This window comes from Parasteatoda tepidariorum, chromosome 1, assembly GCF_982258835.1.
Source record: "Parasteatoda tepidariorum strain Cologne lab strain chromosome 1, Ptep-v5.0, whole genome shotgun sequence".
Classification (NCBI taxonomy): domain Eukaryota; kingdom Metazoa; phylum Arthropoda; class Arachnida; order Araneae; family Theridiidae; genus Parasteatoda; species Parasteatoda tepidariorum.
In genome coordinates, this window is record NC_141755.1 from 74,107,233 (window position 1) to 74,119,092 (window position 11,860).

Here is an 11,860-nt window from a genome sequence, read left to right on the forward strand (position 1 = left end):
TAGATCCTTGTTTCACAACTGCAACTAGATAAAAATGAACTGAACGGAAACTAATAAGCTTGTCTGCTTGTCCTTTTGTGCTGAGTTTTTGTTTATACCGTTTATATTTTTGACTTCATATATTTAACTATTTGGCTTATTTATTAATAGATAAAATGGGCTCATTAGTTTTAAAAACACTTTCAGTATTTCTAGGTTTATTTTTTATACTTGTCGGATCAATGAAAATTTCTCCGACCATAAATAAAGAAATGCACCGTGAGATAGTATGTTTTATTCATTGATAAATACTTTTATTTTTCTGACTTTATAAATTAAATTTATGTATAATAACGATACTATAGGTGAAGCAATATTTTGTGTATAATTTTCTTATTTTCTCTTTGTTTCATAAACTTTAACTTAAGATAATTAAAAATAGTCATCATGAAGTTATCATTATAAAATAAATGACTTAATAATAAACACTAAAACGTAATAGTTAAAGAAATTGTTATTGGTGACTTAAATTATGAAAAATAAATTTATTTTCTGTTACGGTGGTTTTCAAAGACAAAATATATTTTGTGAACAAAATCTAGGCTATTTGTATGCATTTTAAAACATATTTTCTCAAATTCAAGCAACTTAACGTGTTTTTTGAATATTTAAAATACCTGTTGTATTTGTAAATACGTTGTTTTAATTGAGATCAGTCGTTTCCGAAATGTCTGAATAAAATTGTTCTTTTGTTCTATTATTTCTGCATTTAATATAAATTTATTGTTACTCCAATATTTAAAACTATTGTGACAGTTAAATGATATTTTTAGATAAAGTTTGCTGTCTGGTAGAGCCTATCCATAGTTTTTTTTTTTAAGCTCATCTTTTCTGCTGATTTTAAGAAAAAAATAATCTTTTTTTTTTCTTGTCTTTAATATTTTAATACCTCCTAAAACCTAATTCTTTATAGATTGCAATTTTATAAGGGTGTATTGTACAAATCAATGTTCTTTATAATAAATATTACTCTTAACTTTTTATTTAACTTTATATAATAGATGGATTCTCAAAGTATCACGTTTATTTTTTATTAATGAGATTAATGTATGCACAATTATTATGTTTATAATATTCTATTTTTAAATTTTTTGTTTAGAGAAGAAATTTTGTCCAGTATGCAAAAGTTTTTCCTCTGGCAAAAACAATTGGCTTCAAAATACCTTCGAAATATTTTCGTATTGTTGTAGGCTGGATGGAGGTTCTATGTGGCTTAACACTTGTGTTTATCCCAGGTTTGTGACATTTACAGTTTTTTTGTCTTTTTTTTTCTAATACTTTCAAGCTCAATTCTCAAATACATGTTTTCACTTATGTATTATGTTATTCTTATTGCTCGTGTTATAATCTTGTGTTGTTGTCTTTTCTTTTGAATTGATAAATAAAAAGTTTTGAATTTTATTTATCAATACAAAAGAAAAAACATGAAATAATCTAATGTGAGCAACTATGATTTTCTAAAATAAAGCATTCATTGAAAGTTGCATGAAAATATTTTAGTTCTATGATCAAATAAATTAATGAATAAATTATAGCAAATATGTAAAATACTATATACATAATCTTGGAATTTTTTTTTAATTTTAAATATTTGAATTGCAGTTCTGAATATTCACATGTTTTAATCTTTTATACTGTCACTGTGTAAGAAAAGTTTTATTAAAAACTACTTTAATTATTTACAATTTAACTCTTGCTTTGAAAAGTTTTTTTTTTTTAGTTTGTCACTTATCTTAAAAATCCTTACAGTCGCGCAGGGTTCATACAGTCCTTAAAAATTCAAAATAACTGCTTTTTTTTTTTTTTACAGAATCTTAACTATCTATAGACAGAAAAAAAAGAAGCCAGTTGCATTAATATAAAATGTGGGGAGTTTGAAGGTCCAGTCCAACCCTTTCAATGAGCATATCAAGAACGACATTATTGATTAATTTTAGGGGGGTTAATCTCACTCTTTTTTCTTCTAAATGTTCTTTATCACAAATTATTGCAGGTTTTTTTTTATTGGAGAGAAGAGTCATTTTTTTTCTTTCCATTGCTTTATACATATGCTTTATGACGGAACAAAAAATGCTAGATCAGAAGAGTAGAATTAGAACAGTGGAATAAATATTGATTTTTATTTTGAATTATTGATTATCTTGATTCACCAATCTGCCATGTAAATGCGTTTCACTTACCATAATTCATATTTGTTTGACACGATTTGAAAGTCTCACATTATGATTCAAAATCCCGCCATTTAAAAATTCTGCATTGTGATTCATATTCACACAATTTTAAAATCTAACATTACCATTTGTAATCTGTGTCCGTACTTGGTTTTATATATATATGTATACACATTTATCATTATATAACCAACAACTTCAAAAGGTTTAGTTTCCTAGGTCTTTCTGAAATTTCTATTTTATTAATTGTTTTATATATTGAGTTCCATAAAGCTTCTGTTATTTTTCAATTATTTATTACGTTTATTTTTTAAATTTTATTATGAATGAACTATTTTATAAATAAAAGAAAGCATTTTTCATGTTTTAGCAAAATATGTGACTTAATGGCCAAACTAACAGAATATGCAGTGCATACCTAGACAAGGAATAATAAGGAAAATTATATGAATTGTGAAAAATGTTTCTTATGCATTTTCTTATATAATTGTCTTCATGCATTGTTTAAAAAAGCTTGATTTCTATTTGTAATTTCGAATAGGGTTAAACTTTTTTACTCTAAACTAAGCAGCTTTAAAATTACAAAAGTCATTCCAATCTGCTCTAAATGTTTGAAATAGTTTCTTTAAATTCAATTACATTTGTTTCTTTGAGTAATAAAATACAAAACACCCAATGCATTATAAATGAAAAACTCTCCTTTGAACTCTTTATGTCGGCACTGAACAGATATTTTATGTGTTTCAAAATGCTGTAGTTTTTCTGTAAAAAAAATTTTTAATAGAATGATTACAATTATTCATTCTCTTTAAAGTGTCCTAAAATCGTCATTAAAATATCTATGACCATAAAGTCTTATCTGCATAAGGTTAGCATAAGAAGGACACACTTTTTTTTCTTAATGATTGTCCATTTAAATTTAATTTTGTGTGTGTATATATATTTGTAAGGAATTTTTTGCACTATATACAGGGCTGTCTTAATAGCAAGCAGGGCCCACTGGCAAAGAAATGTTTTGGGCGCCTATAACATGCCATACTGTTTAAAATCAAACTTAAAAACTTCACATTCATAAAATAAATCATTTTTAAGATATGCAATAATTTTAACAAACTTAAACACATTTTTATTACCTCAGAAACTAAATGCACATAAAATAACGTGTTTTTAAACTATGCATGATTTTAAAAAATTGAGATGCTGACCAGTCGCACTCGTCAAGTAATAAAATAAATTTCAAAACCAAAAAGCTAATAAAATAATTAAATTTTAAAAAAAATAAGAGTGTAACTTATAAAAAAATTCAAAAGGTATGAATTACTTTGTCAAACTGTTAAAGTCAGATATTGGAACATCTTTCAATGCGCATCAGGCGTAACCAGTTGAAAGGTTACTCTCCCATATTGCTGTGTAATTCTAAACTCTTTCAATTATTACTTAATTTAACTACTTATAAACGCTAAACAGAGTTGGTGGTGGTCAAGCATATTTAGAGACATAATCATTTTAACGTAGATAAAATAGATTTTGATTGACTTTTTAAGTTTTTCTAGTGATAAACTATTCAAATTATTGGTGTTTGTCTGATAATCCATCACTACTTGTAGGAAGAAAATAAATTCACACTTTTTACTGGAGAATATATTTATTTTAACAAATATATAATGCAATGCTGTTTATTCTTAGTATTTTTAATAAAATTTATAAAAAGTCGAATTCTTAAGGGCCCATGCGTAGAAACGGTACTGGATATATATATTGTTAGTGAGCTTTTCAAACCCCTAAACTTTTACAAAAATCAGGGGGTTGATTTATTCACCAATAATAAATTCAGACATTCGTTGATTGTTGCGTTATAAATGATGAGATAGATAGGAATACTCTTTATCAATTTATCCCTTTGAAAAACTATTTTTACTATGTTATGTATGGTTAATTTTGTATTTTCTTAATATCAACAGTTTTTTTTATATATAAAAGCAATACTTTAAATGACATTCAGAAAGAAATTAAGATTATAAAAAGTTTATATAATTTAGTGAAGAGTATTTAAAAATATAGTTCTATGCAAACTTTTTAAACATACCATAAAGCTACAAATTAAATTTTTCCTGAACATCATCTTAGTCAGATTCAATAATGTTATGCATTTTTATTTGAGGGCATATGTTTCATATACAGAGAGAAAAATGAACATGGAACTTGAGAAAATTTTGCAGACTTTAATTTTGTTTTAAGTTTTTTAATTTTAGAAATTTTCAGGTTTAGTTTTATCAATATTTGACTTTATACAATTTTGACACATAGCAGAAATTTGCCATCTTGTTATCCAAATCTGGGATCGACTTATAAAACAGATTGACTTATAAACCAAAATATACAGTGTGTAAAACTTCCAATAAATTGAAAGTTTTCTTTTTAAAAAAATGTGTGCCCCATCATGCTACTCTTGTGGCTTTTCTGGCTTTATTGGAGTGTTATTTATCCCTGTTAGTACTACATTTAATATTTTAAACTTATAATTATTATTATATCTTATATTCTGTATTCATTCATAATATCTGTATCCATTCACCTGTATTCATTCATACGCCTGTATTCATTTATAATGCAAAGTTGTTTTCATTTATCTCATTATTTTGTAAGTTAAATGTTAGTTCTTTTATACCTTTATTTTTAATTTGAAAACTTTTTTTTTTAGGTGTACTAAAACTGGTTGCTAATATAATTCTGCTTTTTTTAATGCTTGGTGCTTCTTACACACATACTATAATTGAAGATAAGTTTGAAAGAACCGCTCCTTCAATTGTGTTTGCCTTGATGCTGAGTTGTCGAATAATCGTTCATCTTCAAGTGAAACGAAAAGAAAAGAGAGCAGCTTTGGAACATGGGAGAGAAAATTCACACAGGGATTTATTTAGAACTGATAGCATTTCAAACAAAGAAACAAAACAAGATTAACTTGTTTCTTTCTTTTTATTTATATACTATTAAGTTACAAGTATTATGTGATATTTTATTTGTTATAATTTACAAGTTTTTTTTTTTAGCTGTTTCCTATTATTGAAAAACTTATACATTTTATTTTCTTAGCATTTATTTCGAATTTAGCCTATTCATTTTCATGTGCCATTTATATTTTAATTACTTTTTATGATTTATATATATATATTTCCTTTTTCTTTTTTTTGCAATTTTATGTATATGAAAAAATTTTGTTTTATTTATTCAGTTTAAATAACAATGTTATACATTTTGAATTTAAAATATATATATATATCTATATTATGAATCGAAAGGATGAACCATACAATCATCTAATCAGTCAGCTAATTTATTTTTAAATTTCAAAGTGTAATATTAGATATTTAAACATTTTGTAATTACTGTAGTAAATATACCTAGAATTTATCTGTGCCAACTCATTTGTATAAATGTTGAAAATGATTGATTATTTAGGTATGTTTTTGTTAAATTTTTGAATGTAAATTTACAATTTTTTTTTAAACCAATTATTCAAGAATTTTTAGGTTGTTGCAATTCATTCTTTAAAATTATTCTATATTTAACAAAAAAGTTTTCAGAGAGACATACTTATTTTAAAAGTAAATTAACTATTTCCCTAACTTGCATTTGTTTTGTAATGGTTTTTTCTCTTAATACTAATAATGTAAGGAGAAGACATTACATCAAAGAATAAAATTAATAAATGATCGTTGGATTGAAAATGAAAAACAATTTCAAAAGTGCTGTTGATCCTAAAGGAAAACCAATTAAAAAAGTTCTGAAAATTGCCCTTAGAAAAAAAAGCAATTAAAAACAATAAGACAAAAAAAGTACCTGAAAAATTGATGAAAAGGAAAATGTGTTGTGCATTTAAAATGCCATTACAGCATAGTGTGAGTTCAAAATATCAGCAGTGTGTGCATTTATTTTTTAAGTCTCTCAGGATTTTTTTTTCTCCTTTGTCCCTACTGAAAATAGAATTATATGTGAGTAATTTTTTGTTATTAATCAATATTTTTATTAATTTAAACAAAAACAATATTTACTTAGCTATTTTACAGTATTAAGAGAATGAATTTTCAAATATCATTATTTTTAGTTACTTTATAAATTGATCTGAGTTATTTTGAGAAAAAAAATATATTTAAAATAATTTTAGGGACTGTTCTCACTGTATGCTAAAATTTACATGTGAGTGAGAACCTAATTGAGGAAACATCTTGAATGAATTCTTAATAGACATCAAGTATTCACTCATAATCTTCATTTCACATGAATAGTATATCCTTCATATATGGACCAATGTTGAAATCTAACTGCTTAATATTAAATTGTTTTAAAATAATAATTTTATATTTAAAAACAATGTAAACGAAATCTTATTTAAACAGGAATTTAAAATCCATCCTCTTAGAGTTTTATTAATTTATTTAATGCTAAATGTGTTTATTATTAGGCAGAGATAAGTTAAAATATTGGTTTATGTTGGAATTGTTAAATGAATCTAGTTGAAACCTTTACGTAAATTAAAATTTTGTAATTTAAATGACTTGATAAAAATTAGAATAGTATTCATGTTATGATCAACAATGTGTAATAAAATGATCCGCCATCATCTTTTATTTATTTTTCAACAGAAATAATAAAAGCTGCTTCTTCGATGCAAATGTATGAGTTTTTTATTTAAAAACTTTATCATTCATTTTGTTTTATCACATTAAAAGATGTGAACAACCTTTTTGCAGACATATAGGAATCTTAAGAATTATTAGTAGATATATAATTTGCTAATTATAATTAAATTAAATTACATTACTGTATTATTACACTCTTTACTTGATTTTTTTTATACATTCCTGTGAATAAAAAAAAATTTCTACATTTCCTCCTTTTTAAATTAATGTTTGATTATTATAGAAAAAATATTATTCTTTATGTTTCAATGTGAAGAATATTATAGCAATTTTATAATTTATTTTCTTTTTAACGAGTAATGCATATTACATTTATATTATGAACTTTATATTGTATGTATATAATTAGTTACTCTTTTTACTGCAGATTTACATATTTATAGGCTTTGTGAATGTTTCGATGCAAAATAGCCAGACTGTCCAAACTGCCAACTTCCTATATACTTGTTTTATTTTTCAAAAATTACAATAAAATAGGAATCCAATTATAGCTTGCATTTTAAATCAATATTCAAGTATGCTTTATGCAGACTTGCATTACTTTTGAGGTTTTTTATAAAGGATATAAATTGTTTCAATTCAAATTAATTTTAACTGGATAATTGCAATTTTTCTGTAGCAAGACTTTAAGTATGTTTGATTGAATATTATTTGAACAAGAAATAAATTTATAATTAATATCTGTATAATATTTTTATAAAATTTAACATATTCACAAATAAAATTAATATACATAGAAATGTGTGAATATGCTTATTGCGTATTAAAAATTCACCATATTTATATATCTTTAATGTAGTTATAAATTTTAAAATAATAATTAATTAATGCACATAAATTAGGCTAATCTAAGGCATAAAACTTTGTTTCGTTGCTTCATTTAAAGTATTTTAATGTTTAAAATTTATTATTTGAACAAAAAAGAAATTTATGATTAACATCTGTAGAATATTTTCATAATATTGAACATATTTACAAATAAAATTAATATGCATAGAAATGTGTGAAAATGCTTATTGTGTATTAAAAATTCACCATATTTATATATCTTTAATGTAGTTATAAACTTTAAAATAATAATTAATTAATGCACATAAATTAGGCTAATCTAAGACATAAAGCTTTGTTTTGTTGCTTCATTTAAAATATTTTAATATATAAAATATATCATCAATAAAAAAATGCACAAGCTTGCACTTAGGATATGTTTATTAATTAGTGCTATATCTTAAATTGCAAAATTTGACTAAAAAAAACATTCATTCTCCGAATAACCATTTCTGTGTTTAATCCATTTGAAATATTCCCAACTATATATTTAGAGAGAGAAAAAATAAGGTTTTGAACAAAATACATAATGTAAACTGGAATTTAAAATATTTTAGGAGTTCATTGATTTTCTTTATGTGTACAGTATGATGTATCATGCATATTTTTGTGGTTTAGTATTTAGCATTTAACATCAAATCATCATCACTTCTGATATTGAAAAATGTCCCTTAAAAAAGTTGGCAGAAAGTCTAGTGTACGTTTAAACTGTAGAAATGAAATAAAAATTATCTGTATTCAATGTTTTTGGCTTATGTAGATAGCATTTCTTTCATTGTTTGTTGTCTTACCTTCAATATTCATGCGATATTTAATTGTATTATATCAATGTTTTACGTGAAAAATATCTTTACAAATATACCAGATAGATATATATATTAAGCTGAACTCTATATCTGATATGTATCTTTATTATTTTTTTCTCCTTTATTTATACATGTTTGTTGTAAGTTGTTTTACTTGTTTTGTTTACTTTTTCAGTCATTTTTTAAATTAATAAAAGCTGCTGAAATAGCTTCTTTTTATTATAAATTGTATGTATTCATCAATGTCTCAGAAACACTGGGATGGTTGGAACACAGTTAATTCTGTAAAGGGTTTTAAATGCTTATATCTTATCCATGGTGCATAGCGTTTTTAAAAAGTGCTTAAAGGTGCTTGCTTTCATTTTTTAAAAGCCCTTGCTGGTGAAAAGAGGTGTTTTTTTCATGGGGTGTTTTTAAAAAGTGCTTAATTTTACCTTTTTGAAAATGAGATTTTTTTTTTCTTTACCGCTGCGTATTATGCAAAAACATGGTTTTCCCTTGTTCTATTCAACATTTTCAAGAGTCTATTCAACCACAATCCATTTCGGCGTACTGTCAGTCCGCAATGTATGATAGCGCCAAACATGTTACATGTTTGATTAAATACTTGCGAGTCCGCGTGTGCTTCTACTGAGCAGGGTTCGGTGAGATTATTTCACTCTCATGTGTAACTCTGATGAATTTTGCAAGATTTTCTCCATTTCAGGCTTCTTTTTCCATCATCTGAAATTGATCTGAAAAATCTCTTGGATCTTTTTATGATGGCTAATATTATCAAGAAAAGAGTTCTTTGTCAGAGACTATTTATTTTATAATGATCTTGTGAAGTCTTTGAAAATTATTTGTAATTTTGTTAATGCATATAATAATGCTTGAAAATATTTTTTGAGTGCTTAAAAAGTACTTAAAAGGTGCTTTTTTTGTTGAGAGATTTGGCTATGCACCCTGTTATCATTAGAGAGATGCACCACTTTTACATAGCACCTCATACCTTCTCGTTTATATCGCAACTGCCAACACCAAACTCTAATTGATTTTAACTGTTTATCCTAGTTTTTCTAGATTTTTTCTGAAATTGGGAAAGTTTCTGAAAAAAAATCCCTGTATGATTTTTCTATAAATTTGAATGTTTATATAAGTATATTATTGTTCCAGAATAATATAGTAAGCATTATTTATAATAATCAGTTTAAAACTTCTTTTTTTCAATATTCTGAAGTTTTCATTTTTTTTTTTTTTAATTTTGAACTTTTTATTTTTAAATTAGTTAAGGAATATGTTGTAACCATCCAAAATGAATTATTCATTACTATGCAGAACTATAATTACGAAAATGTAACAAACATGATAAAAAAAACACTTCATATTGATCATGAATGTTATCTGTATAATGTGAATTATCAATCGAAAATATTGCAAATAATTTAAATTTATATTCACCAAATATTTCTAACGTGAACAATCAAATTTTCTAATCCAGATGCACCCAGGTGCCTAGCTAGTTACGAAATTATGATTGGAAAAACTTATGTTTTTGACGTTTTCTAATGCTACATGATTGTGCTAAATCTCTCTTGCCTTAAATTCAATCTATTTGCCCTTTCCTGTCCAAGTCTTTTAGAGAATATTGGCTTAAAATTGCAATGTCCATTTTCTACATGTTTTTATAAATGTTTTTAGTTTAGAAATTAGCGTTAACTATACATAATTATAGGAGTTTTACTAATTTTTTTTCATTTACTATTTACATTCCATTTGTTTTCTGCTTGTTTACATACAAAATTCATTTGATTAAAAGGACTCTGAACATAAAATTTTTTTTCATATTTTAAAAAAATTTTTTTGTCTAAATAGCAAAAGAAATTAATTTTAACCATTTGGTATTGATGTTTTTATCAATAAAAGAGTTATTATAAATAGTATAAACAATTATATTAAATATTTTAAGTAAAATTAACACAAAATTTAAATTTATTGCAAAAAAGATTATTTTTCCTTTTTCTTCTGCCTGGATTTTTATATTTTATTAATTTTCCTGAAAATTTATTAATAAAATTGTTAAGGATTATTTTTTTTTTCTTCAAGTAATCATAAAATTTTTTGATGCAGTTTGAGTGCATCAAAAGTATTTTTATTTTTGTCCGACACAGCTAAAAATTAAAAATCATAACAAAAAACTAAAAAACAAAAGTCATCGATATATATTCCTATTTTGCTTCTGTAGATAAAATTTTAGAATTTTCTGTTGACATTTTAGGTCCGAGAAGATGATTTTTTTCATTGTTACAAAGGATTTGTAAATAGAAATTTCTTCAAAGTATCATTTAAAAACCATGTCATAATTTATGAAAAATATTTATAAATTTCGTATGGGCTTAAGTATATAAATGAAAATTCTGGAATTCTAACTTAAAATTTCCCTTAATAAAGAAGGGCAAAAAGGACGTATAAAGTAAAAATGTTAGTTTTTTATTCAAACAAATGTAAATTTTTTAATAATTTTTATTTATTGTTGGTCTGAAATTTAAAATACATGTCAATTTAAGGGAATTTCCATTGATACCTGCAAAAATATTTAAAAATAAATCTCAGCTTATTCGGATGGCACGAATATATTTTCAGGTGTGATAATTTAAATTTTATAAATGTAGAGGATACCACGAAAATCAATTCTCTTAGGTTTAAGATGGAAAATTCTAATGGGCTGTTTGAAAATCAGAGAGATTTTCTCCAAGATATGTATCTAAATTTAGACCCTATCAAATCAAAGAATTAAGAGTATGAGAAAAATGACTGTAGAACTAAATAGGGAAGCGCTATTCCCATTTAATTATTCTAGTGTTATTTATATATAAATAACTATTATTTTTTTATTACAAAATTGACAAAATAATTTTCTAATTATCATTTAAAAAAAAACAAAGGAAAATTTCAATTAAATGAAAAATTTTCGTTATAAAAATTTCATGTAATCATTTTAGTTATTCATTATCTTGAAAACCATTCCAAGATTTTGTTTTCTTACAATTCGAATGCAACCATTTGAACGGAACATAAATTAAGAAATAATCCTGTTTCATAGTTTAAAAGCGCACTTTTTTTTTTATTATGGGCTTAATTAAATAGAACAAGAACTCACAGTACTTCGAATTTTTTATTCGTAAGATTTCGACATTTATTTTACTATTTGTATGAAATTTGATAGGCCTCTACCCTCGCCGTCTCTTGGGTCTTAAGGTCAAATTTTGAGTTCTGTTTTCTTGATATATTTTTGTGTTTAACGAACTTTTTTTTAATTTAGTAACATATGGTAGCA

At 24.6% G+C, this 11,860-nt stretch overlaps 1 protein-coding gene across 1 annotated transcript; it reads left to right on the forward strand.

Annotated features, from left to right (window-relative positions):
- Positions 1 to 22: 22 nt before the first annotated feature.
- LOC107456833 (putative acetylcholine receptor chaperone) lies at positions 23 to 5,218 on the forward strand. The gene is made up of 3 exons (XM_016074797.5): positions 23 to 266; positions 1,139 to 1,274; positions 4,912 to 5,218. Exons 1-3 carry the CDS (start codon positions 156 to 158, stop codon positions 5,169 to 5,171), a joined length of 507 nt encoding a protein of 168 aa, XP_015930283.1. The 5' UTR covers positions 23 to 155; the 3' UTR covers positions 5,172 to 5,218.
- The last annotated feature ends 6,642 nt before the right edge of the window (positions 5,219 to 11,860 follow it).